At 53.2% G+C, this 18,905-nt stretch overlaps 1 protein-coding gene across 1 annotated transcript in view; it reads right to left on the bottom strand.

The window, feature by feature from the left end:
* The window catches only part of LRIG1 (leucine rich repeats and immunoglobulin like domains 1), a gene marked incomplete at its 5' end in the record, with an annotated part of 119,192 nt that overhangs the window by 23,701 nt on the left and 76,586 nt on the right, over positions 1-18,905 (bottom strand). The window contains 6 exons of the mRNA XM_024747059.1: positions 2,449-2,529; positions 4,945-5,088; positions 7,978-8,121; positions 10,899-11,042; positions 12,539-12,682; positions 14,949-15,086. Of these exons, the coding sequence (XP_024602827.1) occupies positions 2,449-2,529; positions 4,945-5,088; positions 7,978-8,121; positions 10,899-11,042; positions 12,539-12,682; positions 14,949-15,086 (795 nt within the window). The remainder of the gene's footprint in view (positions 1-2,448; positions 2,530-4,944; positions 5,089-7,977; positions 8,122-10,898; positions 11,043-12,538; positions 12,683-14,948; positions 15,087-18,905) is intronic.

Genomic DNA, 18,905 nt, shown 5'->3' with positions numbered 1-18,905 from the left:
ATTTCTCATGGGTCCGACAGACTCACCACCAGGCCGCTTCAACAGGGCCTCTCGGTGGCACAGCCACGCCGCGGAGCGTCCGCGCATTGCTCTGGAGAGACCAGCACGGGTTCCTCCCCGCTTCATTCAACAAACGTTGACTCAACACCGTTAGCAGTTAGGAAGGCGGCTCCAGGCTGCACACAGACTGGTTTATGTGGAACCAGAAGCCCAGCGTCCCCAAGGGCCAGGCACACCTCATGAGGCAGGAAGAGCCTCCATGGCCCACTCACAGTGCTTTGTAACCGGAGCTGTGCACCCGGATCACAGGAAAGCACGGGCCTTCCTTTTCCCCTCTTAATGCGGAAGATTTCACACACCCGCGTAGGCAGACGGGAGGGTGTCGTGAGCCCCACGTGCCCTCCACACAGCTACGACTGTCACCTGATGGTGCCAGTCCTGTTTCGTCTCTGCCCACTCCTCACTCCCAACCCGGGCTGGACCACTGGGAATATCTATCACATAGTTTTCTTTTTTTATCCAAGAAGAGGATTCTTTTTTTTTTTTTTAAATCTTTTGCAACACGACCCCAACACCATGGCACCTAAGTAAATGACCGCATATATTTAATCATATTAAGGAACCACTGTCACTGTCCCGATTTCCCCCAGTTGTGTGCATCTCCCCGTTTTTTTTGGAAAAGGATACAAGAGCCTCCAGGCCCAAGATCCTGATCAGTGGGGCTGCGTGGGAGGAGACTGGACACTATTTTACAGTGTCACCGTGAACCCACTGCTTCCAAACACCCACGTCAAGCGGCTCAGTGCAAGCAAGGGTTGCCTTCTTGGGACTTTACACAGGACTGTTACCCCAGTCCAGTGGGTCAAACGCTGGACTGTTACCCTAGTCCAGTAGGAGAACATGCTGGGGAACAGACAGCAGGTGATTAGGAAGGCGGCTCTAGGCTATGGACAGCGAACGGCTTTTGCAGAACCGGAAGCCCTAGTGCTCTCAAGGGTCACCGCCCCCAGCTGGCAGGGAAGAGCCTCCTGGAAGCCGTGACACCCAAGAACCGGCTCCAGGTTCCACCGCCGGGACAGGCCCCGCAGAGAAGGCTTGTGTTGAATGGCTGCTCAGGCGCCCAGCGCCCCGGCTCCACCATCCCCGCAGCCGCATCCCCAGCTTGAGGCTCCTCTGGTCAACGAGAGGCCTCTGTCCCACCCCGTCGTGCTGTCCTGGCTCTTCCCAAGCCTGCTGGGTAAAGGGTCCAGGAGGTGGGGGAGAAAGGAGCATTCTTCTAGGGGAGAAAAAGAAGGCCGACAGGCACTCGTGACCTACTATCAGAACGCAGGAGCCTCAAGAAGAGAACGAATCGTCAGACAGCCAAAACGGCTGACGCGTACAACTCCCAGACTAGCAAACGCGTGAAAAACCTCACTTTTCAAAACAAATTAGAAACGTTAACTCTTCAGAAAGACCCTCCCACCACAGGCTTTCCCGGAGCCTCGCCCTCCACTGCTGCTTTCAAAATATTTACTTTATCCTCGTGCTCTGCTCGGCTCGCCGTCACCACAACAGGCTGGGGGAGACGGAGTGGGGGCCGTCTTCTGTCTTGTCCTCCTCCAATCCCTCCCCCACAGCAGCTAGTGAACAGTGATAACAGCTCCCACCCCCATGCCTATATGTTCCTTGGGAGGCATCTGTAGAGTGCTGGGGAGATGCAGAAAGAGGGTAGGACTAGGGGAGGCACAAGGCTTCGGGGCCACACAGGTGAGTCCCAGGCCTGCCGCCCACCGGCTGTGTGATCTTGGGCAAAATCCCTTCCCCTGTGTTTCCTCATCTGCAGTAGAAAGGACGCGTAACACGGCCTGGCCTCCTGAGACAGACGTCACACACGCACGCACCCACGCGTGCACACGCACGCACACATATACACACACGCGCACACACACGCCTCGCAAATTCTAGGAGCTTAGAAGAACAAACCCCAAACACCAGAAACCTTGAATAAAAAACACCTACTGTACGGTAATGATTGTTTCCATTTACGATTATGATTGACAACAAAAAAGACTGCCCGAAAACTCAAAACCATCAAGAGTTACTTGGCTTTAGACGTTTAGAATTTCTAGAAATTCAGTAAGAGGGCAAGACTCCTTTGAGCAAAGAACAACAAAAAAGTTGGCTGTTTTCACATCAGTCAAGAATTGAATGGGAGAAAAGACCCAACGGGCCTCCAAACACCAGCCCTCTAGCCCCAAAGAAACCAACACCCAGGGCAGCGATGAGGCGGCGGGTCAGGGAGAAGGTGGGATGCCTTCTGCCCCCCTATTCAGACTTTCCTTCCCAAACAAAAGAAGATAAATGTGCCAACGCTCCCAGGGGCGGGCGCAGAACACAGGGTGTAGGGGCCCGTGGAGCCGTCTCCATGCACCAGCCCCACGGATCTTCCGACGCCCAGATACTCACAGCTTGCTGAGGCTGTCAAGCCCTGTGAAAGCACCACTGGTGTCCTCGATTGTCCCCGAAATCTCGTTGTGGTCCAGGTCCCTGGGGAGGAGACAGACAGAAAGCTCACCATTCAGTCTGTGGCAGGAAGAGAGACTCACACCCATTCTGCCACCTTGAAGAAGCTCGAAACATCTCAGTGTGTTCTAGGTGCCCAAACGGAACATCCAGTGAAGATTAGAGGTGTGGGCTTCCCTGGTGGCGCAGTGGTTAAGAATCCACCTGCCTATACAGGGGACACGGGTTTGAGCCCTGGTCCGGGAAGATCCCACATGGTGCGGAGCAACTAAGCCCGTGCACCACAACTAGTAAGCCTGCGCTCTAGAGCCCGCAAGCCACAACTACTGAGACTACGTGCCACAACTACTGAAGCCTGCACGCCTAGAGCCCGTGCTCCACAAGAGAAGCCACCACAATGAGAAGACCGCGCACCGCCACAAAGAGTAGCCCCTGCTCGCCCCAACTAGAGAAAGCCCATGTGCAGCAATGAAGACCCAACACAGCCAAAAATAATAAAAATAAATTAATTAATTAAAAAAAAAGATTAGGGGCATGACCACTCAGCCACCCTGCCGTGAGAACTGGCTTTCTCAGCCTCGCAACACAGCTGACGGAGGCCTTGGACTGGCAGCTCCCCAGCTGCATGTGCTGCTCCCCAGTGGGCACATGCCAGGCCCCAGCGGAAAGCCTGCTTTGGGTTCTGCCCCCAAAGAGCGGACTTCTGTCCACTGCTCTGAAAATGAGTCCGAAAGGTTCCCTAAGGTTCCCACCTGCTTTCACCCCAGCCAGGGTCCCTTTCCCGGACTTAACCGAGAAACTGCAGAAGGCACATGGAGGAAAGGACGGGGAAGAAAGAGGCCGCGGCACAGGGCCCTCCCTAGTGGGTTTGGCGCCCAGAGCCCGTCTCCCCCCAGGGCCTGCACAGGTGCTGACTCCCAGCCAGGGACGACATCTGGGTGCTGAGTCAGACTGGTGACCCAACTGCCAAGTCCAGAGGACCAGGCCAACTTTTCGGCCCAGTCTCCGCCAACAACGCAAATCACAAGGCCAATGACTCAGCTTCCTCCCCCAGCTTCCAAGGGCAGGTCACCCCAGCGGGCAACACACCCCACCTGGCAACCAGGCCCCCGTGCTGCCCTGGGCTGGCCCGCTCCAACTTTCCACGAGCTCCGCCACACCTTCGCCTCCTGAGCCTCAGCAGACGCGGGCCAGGACCAGAAAGGATGCTGCTCTCGGCTCCCGTGAGCGCCAGCGGGGAGGGGAGCTCGTACCTTGGAGAGAAATGCTCATTCTGACCTTTACTTTACAAGCGGAAGCTCAGAGCCGAGATCCTGAGGCTGGAAGGGCCTCCTCCTTTCATCAGGTTCCTCCCATTATCTTGGTCCTGAAACACCCGGGACCCGGGGCTGCTGCTCTGTATGCCTGTCTCCCTGCTCCAAGCCCGGTTGCCAAAGTTTTTTCTCACTTCTCTGGCCTCCTCAGTCTGAACGTCCCGGCCTTGTCATTCAGCACTGCCATGGCTCCGAGGCTGACCTCGGCTTGAGCAGCCTGGCGTCCGGGCTCTTTCTCACTCCTCCACGACGGCCTGGCACGAAAGCCTTCTCTGCCGCCTCTGCCAAGCGCAAGTGCAAAGGCCTTCCTCCCCGTCATGCTGGAATAGGCCGCTCTTTCTGCAGGGGGCACAGCTGGGAGGGAGGCCTCAGACCCCACGGCCACTGCCTGTTGAAATCCAGATGCCGCTCCCACCGTCCCCAACCCCCGCTTTATGGCTTCTTGTTCTGTTGCCTGGAAGTTCTCGAAAGCCCAGAAAATTTTAAGTCCCAGAAAAGCACCCTGCAGCGACTCCTGGCAACTCCCTCCACCTCACGGGGAACTTCGAGTGAAATGACATGATCATCTCCATTGTGTTAAATGACCCTAAAAAGGCTCCGGGAGAGACACGGGGTTCCCTCATCACCTCTTCTGGAAACGGGCGTCCTGGAGGCAGGCTATATGCTGAAGAAGTTGAGACGCTAGCCCAAGACACGAGCCTCAGGACTGCCCTGTGGCTCAGATAGAGATACTCAGGACTGAAACATGCAAGTCGCAGCGGGAAGGCTCAGGATGGGAAAGACGGCCCCAAGGCTGCTGACCTGCGGGCGGCAGCGCGCAGCCTGGGGAACCTTTCCCACTGCCGGACCCCACGTCCCGCCAAGCGCACTGCAGGAACCAGTGCGTGGTGATGACAGTTTTCTTTGAGTCGTCATCCCTCTAGGCACCACCCCGGGGGGAACGAGGGACACTTTTCTGCTCAACTAGCTCTTTTTCGATTTATTACATGAAACTTTGAGAGTCTGGCACACATCGCAGGTCAGCTTTGGATCTAATTCTGACTCAAGACCAATGAGAAGGGAATGCAGTGAAGCAGCCGGTGTGCTCTCTTCTGCTCTCCCACCAGCCCAACGGGGAAAGACGTACAAGACACGCAGGCTTTTGAGTCCCCGGAAGGCGCCCTCCGCAATGTGACTGATGGAATTGTGGCTGAGGCGCAGGACGCTCAAGCTACTCAGGTCAGCCAGGCTCTCCGCGTCCAGCCGGGTCAGGTTATTGAAGGACAGAATCCTGAGGAAGGGGAGCGGAAAGCAAACATCACAATCAGGTTGCACGGCACTGCCCTCCCTCTCTTCTCCCGAACGTACAGCCACGGTCGGCCAGTCACCTGGGTCCCAGTGGGAAGGGATACGCCCACGAGGATCCCAAGGGCAAAATGGTCTCACGGCTAGAAACCCACCAGGGCTTGATACCCATACATTTTGACTCCTGGAAGGAGGGCTGTAAACTGTGAGCACTACACAGCACAGGGTCACACAACAAAGAAGCACAAGGCTCCAAGCCCTGCATGCACCTGGTGTCCACGGCTGGTCCTGATTCAGGCCATGACAGATCTCTCACGGCTGTGGCCTGAGACTCTGGACAGGACGCCAGCGGGTTCTCATAGCGAGCAAGGGAGCCGGACAGCCTCCCAGCATCGGCCAGCAGAGGGCACCACCAGCCACTGCCTGGAACAAGCCTTCCTCACTGAACTGCAGGCCTCACCTGGGCAGCACCCGGGGGACCAGAGTCTCCCATCCGGGCTACCTCGCCCTCACCCAAGCCAGCCTCTTAGCATGATCCCCCTACCGTAAGTAAGGAACACACCTCCAAATCACACACCTTCCCTGAGCATCAGAATCAATCTTTCTTTCCTCCCAGCACAGTCCCTGCGTCTCTGACATAGCCCTGGGTTGGTTACTTAGCATATTAGTCATCTATCCTCAAAAAATGGAATCTCTGGGCTGGGGCAGGAGGAAGGAAAATAAATTCGGAGAAGATTAGCAAGTTTTTAAAGGTAGCAGGGAGTGACAGTTTTTGTCTCCTGGAAAAATAAGTCATGGTGCCTGTCAGTTGCAGAGACCTGGCAGGAGATCAAAATTACATCCTCACCTGCAATTAAAGAATTTAGTTTAAAGGAGGGGTGGGACACACACGTGGAAAGCAACTCTAAATCTGGCTCCAAGGTTACCTGGGTGTCAGGCAAAATGCTAGGCTGGTCAGGGGACACTCCCGTGACCTTCTCTGCCCCTTTGGAAGGGCACAGAAAGCAGCCGGAGGGGGCACAGGGAGTGTGCCCCTCACCGCTGCCTCAGCACCAGGGCGCACACACCCTCTGCGATTCAGAGCCTGTGCAAGTACGGCCCCCCCGGGGGCTGAGAAGACCTCTCCCGCTTCCCTGTGGCTCCCAGGCCTGGACAGCGGAAAACCATGGGTCCTGGGAGTTCCCTAGCGGGGTCAGGGCCTGAGGGAAGAGTCTTTCAGAAGGCATCCCATTCCACATGAGAATACCGTGCAGGTGCACTGCCTGGAAGGGTCAGGAAGCTAAACCCAAAGGGTTAACACACACACACACACACACACACACATACACACACAATCCAAGGAAAGCCAGCTACAGGAAAGAGGTGGGACTATTGATTTCTGCATTAGGTAATGATGGACTCACTGAAATATAAACTCCAGGTCAGAGTGGGGTGGGTGGGGAAGGGAGAGGGGGGAAGAAGGAGGGGAGCTGGTGGAGGGGAAGAACGTGGACAAATAGATAAAAACACTAGCTGCAAGACCCAGCAGTAGGTTTAAACATCCCCTTAAGTTTGCCTGCTGAGGGCAAGAGACAGACAAGAAAGACAGGCTTGGGGTTGGCACTTGTAATGATTCACCTCAGTGGGTGAGTCTTTCCCTACAGTCAAGCCTAGAAAAAAGAAAACCCACCCAAACTGTCTTAAATAAAAAAATAAAGAAACATACTGGACTACACCAGAATTGAACAACCTTGAACATATTAAGTTGAGATGAAAACCATGTTGAGGAGCTACTTTTTTTCCTCCAAAAACCCCAATCTTCTAGACGTGGGATTAAAACAAAGGGACATGACTGTGTCCACCAAGTCCCAGGAAATGCTGCTTTTATGATCAATGACCCACCAGGACACGGCAGGATAGCCCAGGCCCCAGCCCCTCCCCCACCCAGGAGAGAGCCTGTCACTGCGGGTGTCAGGGACCCTGGGTGCCAGCTCAGGGGTTCCGAGTCCCAGCCTGGAGCCCCGTGGGGGAAATCTCTTTACGTGAAGTATAAGCACACATTCCCGTCTGCACGGGAGCCTCGCCACCAGGCCAAGGGACCCAAAGCTGGGGAGGGGAAGGAGCCAGGTGCCTGGGCCACTTGTCAGGGGAAGGACGACAGAAACCACATGACAGAAACTACACGCACGTAGAAATTCTCCCACTGTCAGTGTGTCGCCGTCCCTCGGGTTCACTGTCCTTTCCGTGTTTGAGCCCCAATACAGGCACACCTCGTTTTAGTGCGCTTTGCTATGTTGCGCTTTGTAGATATTGCTTTTTTTTTTTTAACCAAATTGAAGGTTTTGGCAACCCTGTGTAGTAAGATGATGGCCAGCATTTTCTAGCAATGATGTATTTTTTTAATTAAGATCTGTACATCATTTTTTAAGACGTAATGCTGCTACACACTTAACAGGCCACAGTATAGCATAAAGATACTTTTCTATGCACTGGGAAGCCAAAAAGTGTGCGACTTGCTTTACTGAGGTGGTCTGGAACCGAACATGCAGTGTCGCCGAGGCCCGCCCGGAGCCCCTCTCGTGAGAGAAGCACGTGTTACGTGGTGGAGCCATTCGTAGACAGAGGCTCTCAGAACAGCCACCCTTCGACAGCAGCCCCTGCTAATGTGAAGTGGGGCAGAGTGGAGATGAGCTGGGCCCCAGTGGCTGCGATCCGCGGGGCGTCGGGGTCCCGTTCCGGGCCTGCCTGCTGGGGGCTCTTTCCTCCCTCCGCAACAGGCCCCCGAACTCCCAAGCCCGCCGTGCCGTGGGATGCGCGGCCCAGAGTTCCCCGGGCTCTGGAGGAGCCACCTCCGGGCCGTGTCCACAAAGCACCTGCGGAGCCAGGAGACACTCACAGCTCATGCAGCTTCTGGCAGAAGCTCCAGCCGTCACGGTGGATCCGGGAGATGGAGTTGTTGCCAAGGTGGAGCTGGTGCAGGGCCGTGAGGCCGTAGAGTGAGCCGCTGTTCACCTCCGCCAGGCTGTTGTACTCCAGGTGCCTGCAATGACGGCCACGTGCGCGGGGTGAGCGTGGACCCCCGGGGGCTCATGCACCCACCCAACCCACGGTGAAGGAGCGGCTCCCCGGCATCACCCAGGATCCGACAGCACTGCTGGAGAGATTGGTGAGGGGGGTGTGTGCACCTACATGTGTGTGTGCACACCTGTCCGGGGGGCAGGAGAAGACACTCAAAGCAACGCAGATGGCGGTGAGGACCCAGGCCGACTGAGAGAGCTCAGAGGCCAAGGGGAAGCTCCTAGAAGCAACCTTATCAGCCGAGTACAAGCGAACCAGCACACACACGGGCAGAGGAGTTCCGAGCAGAAGGCAAAGCCCACTCCAGGAAGAGAAAGGAGAGAGATGAGGAGGAAGCTCTCCTCACGATCCCCATCTTGCAGATGAGAAGACTGAGGCTGGAGAAGCTAGGGAACCTGCCTAACACTCATTCCCAGCTCAGCCAGAATTCAAACCCGGGCCTCGCTAACCAAGCCTGGGCTCTGGATCACTGCGCCAAGAAACGCGGTTTGAGCTCTGGGGTCAAACTACTGGGATTTAATTCTCAATTCTGCCACCTGGCTGGTTGAAGGAGCCTGAACAACCATAAAGCGGAGACACCCAAGAAGTAGCGACTCCATAGGGCTGTGCTAAGAAGGAAGAGAACGCAGGTCAGCGACTCGGCATCGGGCTGAGAACTGAGCTCCTGCTAAATTACGTAAGGACGTTACTGCCATCCTGCTTCTTGACGCCGCACAGCCCGGCCACAGACAACCCCGCCCCACGGGACTGGCCTCTTGAACAGAAGCTACTCCTTCAAATGCTGCTCCACGTTCAGTATTACAAGGGCTTCAGGCAACCAGGTTTCACTTTTATCCATCGTCCTTTTTCTGCCTCTGCTCAAAAGGTTAGCCCTTAATTTATAAATAACCTCTAAGGCAGCTCTTTCTTCACCCCCCAATTGGTATGAATTTGTTCACCGTAAAACCCAAATGTCATGTGCTAGGGACTCCATGTTCTTCTGAGAATTCTGACTCCCGGCCCTCCCAGCTCACGACCACCTGGGTTCCAAAGTCCAAAATGACAGTTTTAAGAATGTCAAGGAGAAGCGTGCTCGAATATGTAAAAACAGAGGCAGAGCCACACAAAGGTGAACAACGAAGAGAGGGAGAAGAAAACAGCAGTGTTAAGGATGTCATTTTACGAAGTGTGTGTGTGTGTGTGTGTGTGTGTGTGTGTGCGCGTGGTATGTGTGTGTGTGACGGTGTGCAAATCGAGAGATGCTCCCGATAATGAGGACGGCTCAGAGGGTTGATGGAACTGGACCTGGAGTTTTTGTTTTTTGTATCAGTTGCAAAGATAACTGATAAAAGGCATAAACGGAGTGATGAAACTTGTAGAGACTGGAAGGGCAGGGGGGTGTCCTCAGCAAGCTAAATCGTTGACCATAAAGCAAGAAATCTCACGGTGACACATCAAGATAGTGGTATAAGTGTATTAACTTGGAAGCTACCACTACAAATAGAAAACCCCAAAAAGAGAATGATTGGAAGTGACTGCTCGCCTCATGGGGGTGGAACTGGGGGAAAGAGAGAACGGCAGCTGGGGCTGGTGGGGGGCAACAACTACTTTTCTTTACAATTTGATTTTGCTCAACTACGAGTAAACGTTTCTTTTGATTAAAAATAAATAAATGTAAATGTTGAAAAGCTGAAGCTTGGTAACTGCCTCGTCTGCCCTTCTCCGGATGCTTTTCCATCCCTCCACAGGCAGGCAAGCCCCGTGATTGTCCACATCTGGCTGAAGCGAGCGCTCCCTCGATAAAAGTGGAACATCTGCAGCGAGTGGCTTGATTAGTTCACAGAACATAAATGAATCTCTCAGGATGAACTATACATTTTTGGCCCACCTGCACATCAAGAAAGACGGTCAAACCCAAAGTGAGGAGAGAGGGAACTTCCTGCGGCGTGCGGGAGACAGGAGAGGATGTGGGAAGGGAGCCCACTGTCCGCCAAGGCGACAGGGTGGGGGTCTAATAGGGAAGAACAAATCTGACTCCACGTCAGATGCCTCTTTTACTTTAACCTTCGCCTTCTATTGCTTTTGCTTCCAGTTAAGAATCTTGCCTGTAGCGTGAAATATACAGGGTAGCCCATTTCCAAGGCTCTGACCTTTAAAGGTGTTAACACTTTTCTGTTCACATAGAGATAAAAAGTTGCAGAACAGCGACTAACATTTGTCCGGTTGGAGGTTTACAGGAACATCGGGACCTGACCTACACCGTCAGCTGCAAGGACAAAGGATTCCTACACCAAGAAGTCTGCAACAACCAGCCACGCCCCTGCCTCACCTGGCCTTTAAAAATGCTTTGCTGAAACCCTCTGGGGAGTTCGGGGTTTTGGGGGCACGAGCCATCCGTCTCCTTGCAGGGCCCCGCAATAAACCTTTCTCTGCTCCAAACTCCGACGTTTTGGTATTGTGCGTCGGGCAGGTGCACTTGTGCTGGGTTAACAAGGGGAGGGGAAACGGGGAGGGGAAGCAGCCCCAGCAAAACAGCCCCTCTTCCAACCTCACGAACCAACTCGCTTCACTGAATCCAATGAAACTCCCCCCAAGAGATTTTCTTAACCTGCAAGAAAAACACCCTGAGGTTTGGCGAAGTCCCCAGAGACACTGAGTGGCGCCCAGCTGAAGTCCCAAAGGGCAGGGGCTGGGTCCGGCCGAGGTCCTAAGTGGTCCCTCAGCGCCTGCAAGAATCCCCGGCGCCTGGCCCGCACTCACAGCGCCTGCATCCTGGCCAGACCCCAGAAGGCGCCGTCCGTCAGCCTGCTGATGTTGTTTCGCTGGAGCCTCAGCACCTCCAAACTGTCGAGCCCTTGGAACGTCAGGCCCTCGATGAGCCGAATCCGATTCCGATTGAGGTCCCTAAAGAGACGAAGCCAGCGGTTCAGAGCGTCCCCCACCCACGGCCCCGCCTACGACCATCGCCACGCGGTCCCCAGAGACAATCCCGGGAAGCCGAGACGTACCACGGACGTGCACGCCCACGTGCATGCAGACGCTGACGGGCCATTGCTAACTGGTGAAAGGGGGGCCCAGAGCTCCCAGAAGCCAGTCCCACCGCACCCCCAAATGAGCAAGTGCTCCCATTTCTTCCCCAAGCACCCATGACCCCGCAGTGAGAAGGGGCTATGACTCAGGAGGTGAACGTCTTAGGTGAGCTGTCTCTTAACTCAGCAGCAGAGACCCACACCAGATGCCTCAACCCAGGAAAAATCTAACCAACGGGTGTCAAACGGCAACGACATTTCCCACCGAGGCACTACTCAGGTCTCTACTGATGGAGAGAAGTGACTGCCCTCAGGGGCGGGCATCTGGGCGCACTGCGAAGCGTGCGCACGGGCTTCCAACCCCCGTGTGCTGAAGCCTCACTGAGCCAAAAGATCTCAGGAATCTGGGTGAACTGGCTCCATCGGTAACACTCAAGGAAGGGAGAGCACAGCCTGACCAGAAAGCCCCTGGATTTCCCCAAATACTTCTGCAGTGTCTCATGACCCACATACGGCCCTGAGCATCCAGAGAGCTTCTCCAGCATCGGAGAGGGCATGGCCGGGCCCCGCCGCCCAGGTGTATCGGAGCGGCGGGAGGGAGCAGGGCGGGGCACACCCCGTCTTGCCGCCAAACCTGGCCGGGAACACTTGTGTTGTTCTGCTTAAACCAAACATCGATTATCAGCTTGTTTTCCTGAGGTAGCACTCTTCTGATACAAAAAAACGACACCGGCGAACAAAACAACCAGGGGACGAACAGTCCATCCGGTTCTGGTAAATAGAGGTTCTCTTGACTCCAAACCCTGGGCCATTCTAGGAGGGCACTCAGCCATGCTGGTCAGAAAAGTAAACAATTACACCCTTGCATTTAAACAAAAGTCAATTAACTACCTTATGAGATTAAGGAGATGAAGACGGTGACCCATCTCCTGCTTCCTACCTCTGGCTACACTGACTTCCTCTCAAACTGCCCGAGCAGTGCCGGACTCTGTAATGTCCACAGTACAGATTATCCGGGTGCCTTAAAAAAACACAAAAACCTCGGAGATACATAAGGAACCCCACGCCCACAGTCTAAGCATTAGCCAGGATCAGCTAGGCAGCAGGATTCCTCACTGCATTTTGGAAAGTGCCAATGAGGACAGGCATGTACATCCTCGGTGGATCTTTCCTCGGCAGCCTGGGGCAGCCCGCAGGCACCAGACCCAGCTTCTAATTTGCGTTTATTAGGCTCTGCATCCACGGTAGTTGATGCACAGCCTGACCGAGGGGCAGCGGGGAAGGGGGTGCATTTGGATCGAGGTCCTGGCGGAGATTTGGCCTCCGTGAAGTGTGGCTAAGCTTAATTAAAGTGCAGGTCTCTGTACTCACAGTTGTGTCAGCCGGGGTAACTTGAATGCTTTCACAGGAAGCTGGGTGATCCTGTTTTTGCTCAGCCGAAGCGTTAGCAGCGACCGTGACAGACCGTCAAATGCTCCCGACTCCAGGGTGCTGATCCGGTTGCTCGCCAGGTTGCTGGAATGATTCATGAGAGAAAATGCGGTGGTCAGTGGGAGGCCTTCCTCATTCTGTTACCGACACCAGACCTGCCCGAGTTAGGAAAATGAGCTAAAACACACCCAGAAGCACGGGTTTCCAACGAGACATCTGTCGTCCCGAGGCTGCAAAGCTCACCTCTACTCCCAGACTCGGGTGTCAGGATCATCCTTGTCAGGCTCGACAGAAGCCCTGTTTGAGCCCAGAGCTCGCTCTGCTCGTGGCTGGAGGGGTTTACCCCAGGAGGGTGGGAGGGAAGTCAGTTACCTCCACCCCAGCTGGGCCGCTGCAGGAGTCCCTCGCACCCACTACCTAAGAGTTAGGGTTCAAGGTCGGTGAGGAGAGCCTTAGGCAGCAGAAAGTCCACTGCGAAGCAAGGTCGGAGTGGATGTCATAATTTGGAGCAACAGCCTTTAATTTTGAAGTGGGTCTCGTTGTATGACGTGTAAATGCGCATAAACCAATTCATTTAAATAATTTTAAATGTGTCAGAGAAACATTCTAGTTAGAGAGATCTGCATGAGTGGTTACCAGTGGGGAGAGGGGAGGGGAGAGGGGCGAGACAGAGGTAGCGGATTAAGAGGTACAAACTACTAGGTATAAAATAAATAAGCTGCAAGGATATATTGTACATCACAGAATATACCCAATAGTTTATAACAACTATAAATGGACTATAACCTATAAAAATTCTGAATCACTAGGCTGTACACCTGAAACTTACATAATACTATAAAATCAACTGTATCTCAATGAAAAAAAATTTGTTTTCAGGGGTCTGCATGGAATCCCTTTAAAAAACAAGCAATAGTTACATGGGATGTCCACCTACAGGATTACATGTGCAAGGGGCACCTCCCCTCAAAACGCAACGCACGGGGCAGCTAAGGTCTATGCGTTCTGTTGTATGTAAATTACATCAAGGAAGGGGAAAAAGGGAGAGAAAAGGGGGTAGCAATTTGGTCTTTCCTATGAGAAGTTATCCCCAACACTTTTCCTTCTACCTTCCCTAGACCAATGGTGCTTTTTGTGGCTTAAGCAAAAGAGAAAAAGGACCAGAGAGCATTTCCTACATTGGAGAACGGAATGGAAGAAGGCATTCTTCGTCTCCATCAGGCAGCGGCCCAGGACGGGGCACATGAGGATTCTGCGCGAACGGAGCTGGCCTGCTTGTTCTCAACACTCCAGATTAAAGAAGAAGAGTCTGTGCGATGAAGATATACCGGCCAGCATGGGCCAAAGTACAACATCCCCTGCTTTTAGGCAGAGAGAGAGAAGGTCACTGCCATGCAGTTTAGCAGCGGTGGTTTCTCTGTCCCAAACAAGTCAGTGCCAGGTGGCAGCCGGACACCTTTCAAAAGCCCTCACTGAGGGCTGAGCACTGCCACATCGGCCGAAGGATTAGCCAAGCAAGGCCTCCTTTTTCCAACTCTGGCGTTTTGACGCAGCCTAAGAAAGAAACCGCTCCTCTCCTCGGGGATCTCAAAAAATCTGTGTGCCTGGCCTTGGCCTCTGAGCACACGGGTCACAACGACCCCTAAAACCAGCCTCACGAACAACCCTCCGAAGTGCTCACTAATAATGCAGGGGATGGGGACTCACCTGTCACGTGAACGTGCCTTTTTAGCCTGAGTTTTCAGTTTCTTCCCCAAAGCAACATTTTCCTACCAATAAGTGGTGGGTTAAACAGGCTTTGACTGTTTTTCTTCTGTCTGCCAACTGGCGGGGTGTGAGATGGGGCAGTAGGATGGGCGGAAGAGAAACAGACCGACCGAGACGGTCAAGAGAACTCAGAGGATGCACGAGCACTGGCTGGCTGAGCCTCTACAGAGAGGTTTCGCTCCGATGTCACTCATCTAACTACCCCCAAACCTTTGTTCTAAGCTTTCGTGGGAGGCAGCCCAGTGAAGGAGAAAGCAAACAGCCTTTGTGGTCAACACGGCCACGTACTTCAGGCCTAGAGTCTGCTCTTAAATGGTCAGTCTGTTAGGCTACTTAACATCTCCCCGCCTCAGGCTTCCTCAGCCACCTCGACAGCCAGAATAACGCTGCTGTACTTGGAGATGATCTATGAACGGGCTAACAGAGGACTACAGACCTGGGTCTCCTGCCCCCTGCCCTGCTGTGGGAAGACAAGGGAGGTGTGTGCCCATCCCACCGACTCAGCCGGGCCACGCTGGAGGAGAGGAGGGAATGTCCACCTGCGTCCAGACCTGGGGGCTGCCGGCAGACCCAAGGCACTTACAGCTCCTTTATGGGCAGCCCGTGCGGGAAGCAGGTGCTCCGGATCTCTGTGATGTTGTTGGAGCTTAGATCCAGCACTTCCAAGGAAACGTAAGCCTTCAGCTGACTCCCTGCCACGCTGCGGATCCTATTGTGTTGCCTAAGACACACAAAGGAAGGTGAGTCCAGCATGTCATTTTGCAAAGAAGCTATTTTCCTTCACACTTCTTCCAGACATTTTTTTCCCTAGCTGCTTTGCAATTTCAGAAAATTACAAACGCTATGGCACTCCCTTTTTATTTTATTATGATTTGGCCGCGTCGGGTCTTGGTTGTGGCACGGTTAAACGACATCTCCCATCCCTCTTTCCATCAAGTTCTTACCCGCAGACTGGGAGCTAGACAGAATGTCAAATTCTTTGTCTGTGACAAGTTTGTCTGCCCAAGTTCTAAGCCAGGCTACTCTCCCCAAGGACAGGAACACAGGGGTGAGATTTCGGACGTGTGGAGAGCCGCCTGGCATGAACAGCACTCAGATCTTACTGGTACACCTTCCCACAAAGGATGTGCCCAGGGCAACCAGCCAGCTTCTGATGTGGCTCGCATCTAGAATCTTCAGAACCTAGTCCAACCCCATCACTTACAAGAATGCAGGCACCAGAGCCCAGAGTTCAGATTAATCCAACTGAACGCATCATCACATACCTCACATTTTACCAACACCTGCCATGTACCAGGCGGGGCGACAGGCACAAGGGATGAAAAAAAGATTGCAAAATCCTGACAGCCTAATAAGGGACACGGGAACTCAGTGCTGGGTCTAGCCGGAATCGAATCCCCTGCACCTCCAACTCCGCACTCTTGATAGCTCTGTTCCTCAGTTTCCTCATCTGGAAGATGGGGTCACACCCTTTACTTCAAGGATATGGATGAGCCCACCTGAACCACACTGCTGTGTCTCGCAGATGTTCACATAAGTGTTCAGTGTTTATCTCCCTCCGAGACTTACTTGTCCTTTAACCCTCTTTCTAAAAAATCCCGCAGTCTAACCCGCCAACCGGTATCTATTAATCAGGAGAAATTCGCCAGATGCTAACCAAGGCTGGAGGGAGCAGGTGGACCCCATGTGGGTTTCGCTCTGCCTGGCAGATTCAAACCACCGCGGCCCCGATCCCAATACTCAGATATTTCAGAATCTGTGGAGTGGTAGCGCTGGGCCTCTGGGCTCCAGCCTTTCACTCAGGCCAGTTTCTGAGTAAACAGTATCGGGGTCTCCAGCCAATCAAAGCATTCTTGAACACGATACAAGTGAGCCAGGCGTCGCTAACCAAGTGGCATCTCTCTTAAACAAACACTTGACCAAATCGTTTCCAACAGGCATAAACAAGGCCCTCTTTCCCAGAAGCTCTGGGGCTTCTCGCCGACGCCTTTGTTTTCTTCCCCTCTCTCCCAGGCCCTGAACCCAAAAATCCATTTACAAGGGTACAGCTCCTTTACACACAGCAAAGTCACGCCAGAATGAGAGGCCCCTTTTCCCTCCATGTGCCCCACCCCCAAAACTACTTCCTTTGAGTTCTTTATTAAGTTCTTAATAAAGATAGTCTCTTCAGTTTTCTGACTCCAAGAGAAGAAGAATAAAAGAATAGAAAAGAAGACCTTTATTATGTAAAGTATGGGAAAAAAGAACAAGAAATAAAGGGAGTAGAGCTGAGCCTCATCCAGAAACTCTGAATGCAGTACCAGGGAGCTGGGAAAAGAAGGTCTGAGGAAAGAAGGGAAGGGGCGCCGCTGGCCCCAAGTCACACAAAGAGGGACCATACACAGTCCAAGGGACCACGGGACAGCTGCGAGCCCCCGCCCACTTCTCCCACTGTCCCTCCACCCCGTCCTCTCCTCTGGCTCTTTCATCTTACACCTTCCTTCTTTTTTCTCGTCTGTGTATTTATGCACTGAATCAAACATGTTCTGGGCCCCCGCTCTGTGCCAGGCCCAGGCTGGAGGAAGGATGCTGTGATGAAGACGGGTCTCTTTCATACACTGGAAACAGGTCCCTGTTGAGCAGAAGAGGCAGCCATGGAGATGAGAAACAACGGCGCGTGGGAGCGAGGACGGATGAGACCTGCCGGGAGGGAGGGCGGAGCTGGGGAGGATTCTGCCGGAAGAGGCTGTCGGGGCCAGCTCCAGAGGGTGGGATGTGCGTGCTGGCAGGAGACGGGCCGGGCAGAGGCAGGGGGACCACATCAGGCAAGCCCTTGCAGATGCCCTGAGGAGTAGGGCATCCGTGTCCCAGGGGACCAGGTGAGAGGTGGCGGCAACAGAGAGACAGACACAAGAGAAGAAGAAGAGAGGGGTCCACAGGACCTGGAGATGCCAGATGGCCGTGCAGAGAATGGTGATCCTAAATTTTCTAGTTCAGAAATGCTAAGGTAACCAGGCGACTGGCTACACCTTCCATCCTTGCCCTTATGGCCTATTCTCAAGCCAGCAGCCGTAGAGATGCTGTCAGGGCGTCTCACAGAATGGGAGAAAACATCTGCAAATCACCTATCTGACGAGGAGTGAATAGCTATAAGACACAGGAACTACAACTCAACAGCAACAACACGAAAAATCCAAAGGACTCAATCAAAAAATGTGCAAAGGGCTTGAATAGACATTTCTTCAAAGAAGATAAATGGCGAACGAGCACGTGAAAAGACGCTCGACTTCACTAAGCGTTAGGGAAATGCAATGAGATAGCACCTCACGCCCACAGCATGGCTACTATGAAAAAAACAACAACTCCGGAATGGTATGTGGGCCAGAGGATGTGGAGAAACTGGAATCCTGGCGCACCTGCTGAAGAAAACGGTGCGGTAGTTCTTCGAAAAATTAGGTACAGAATTATCAGCGTGTGACCCAGCAATCTACTTCTGGGTGCTCATCCAAAAGAAATGAAAGCGGATCTCAAAGAGTTATTTGTACACCCATGTTTATGGCAGCATTACTCACAGTAGCCAAAAGGTGAAGCAACCCGATGGATGGATGGATGGATGGATGGACGGACGGACGGACCAACATGACAGGTGTACACATACAAAGCACTATCATTCAGCCTTAGAAAGGGAGTTCTGACACACGCTATTAACACGGATGAATCTTGAGGACACTGCGTTAAATGAAAATACCCTATGACTCCACTTCCATGAGTACCTAGAGTAGTCAAATTCATTGAGACAGAACGTAGAGCGGTGGATGCCAGGGGCTGGGGGGAGGGGGAGCGGGGAGTTGTTTAATAAGTTTGGAGTTTTCATTTTCCAAGATGGAGAAAGCTCTGGAAATTGATTACACAACACGAGCGTACTTAACACTACCGAACTGTATACTTAAAAAATGATTAAGATGGTAAATTTCATGTAATGTGTACTTTACTACAATTTAAAAACAAAACAAAGCAAAAATCAGCCAGTTCACAGGACTTGTTTGCCTAAAACTCAAATGACGGCTTTCCTGTCTCACTCAGGACGAAGTCCTTACGATAGCCTCCGAGGCCCGTGTGGTCTGCCGCGCACTTGCCTTGCTGCTTCACTTCCTACTCTTCCGCCTTGTACTCTGCCCCACACACTGGCCCTCAGACACGGCAGGCAGACTCCTGACTCACGACCTTTGCACTTGCCTTTCCCATTGCTTGGAATGAATGCTCTTCCCCCAGAGATCCACAGGTCCCATGCCCTTACTTCCTTTCCATCTTTTTTCACATGTCACCTTCTCAATGAGGGGTCCCTGGCCACAGTCTCTAAAACTACAAGCCTCCCTCCCCCCACCATTTCCCCCTCCTCCCTCCCCCACACCACTCTCACACTTTCCACTCTCTTGCCTGCTTTATTGCTCTCAGTATTTTTTAATTATCATCTGATACATCCAGTATTTTGCTTATTTCTACCTTAACATCTTCTCTCCCACCAGGATGTGGCTCCATGAAGGCAGAGATGTTTGTTTGT

The sequence above is a fragment of the Neophocaena asiaeorientalis genome, unplaced genomic scaffold (assembly GCF_003031525.2).
Source record: "Neophocaena asiaeorientalis asiaeorientalis breed wild unplaced genomic scaffold, Neophocaena_asiaeorientalis_V1.1 scaffold130, whole genome shotgun sequence".
NCBI lineage: Eukaryota > Metazoa > Chordata > Mammalia > Artiodactyla > Phocoenidae > Neophocaena > Neophocaena asiaeorientalis.
The sequence above is the reverse complement of the archived record's forward strand: the minus strand, read 5'-3'. Positions and strand labels throughout refer to the sequence as shown.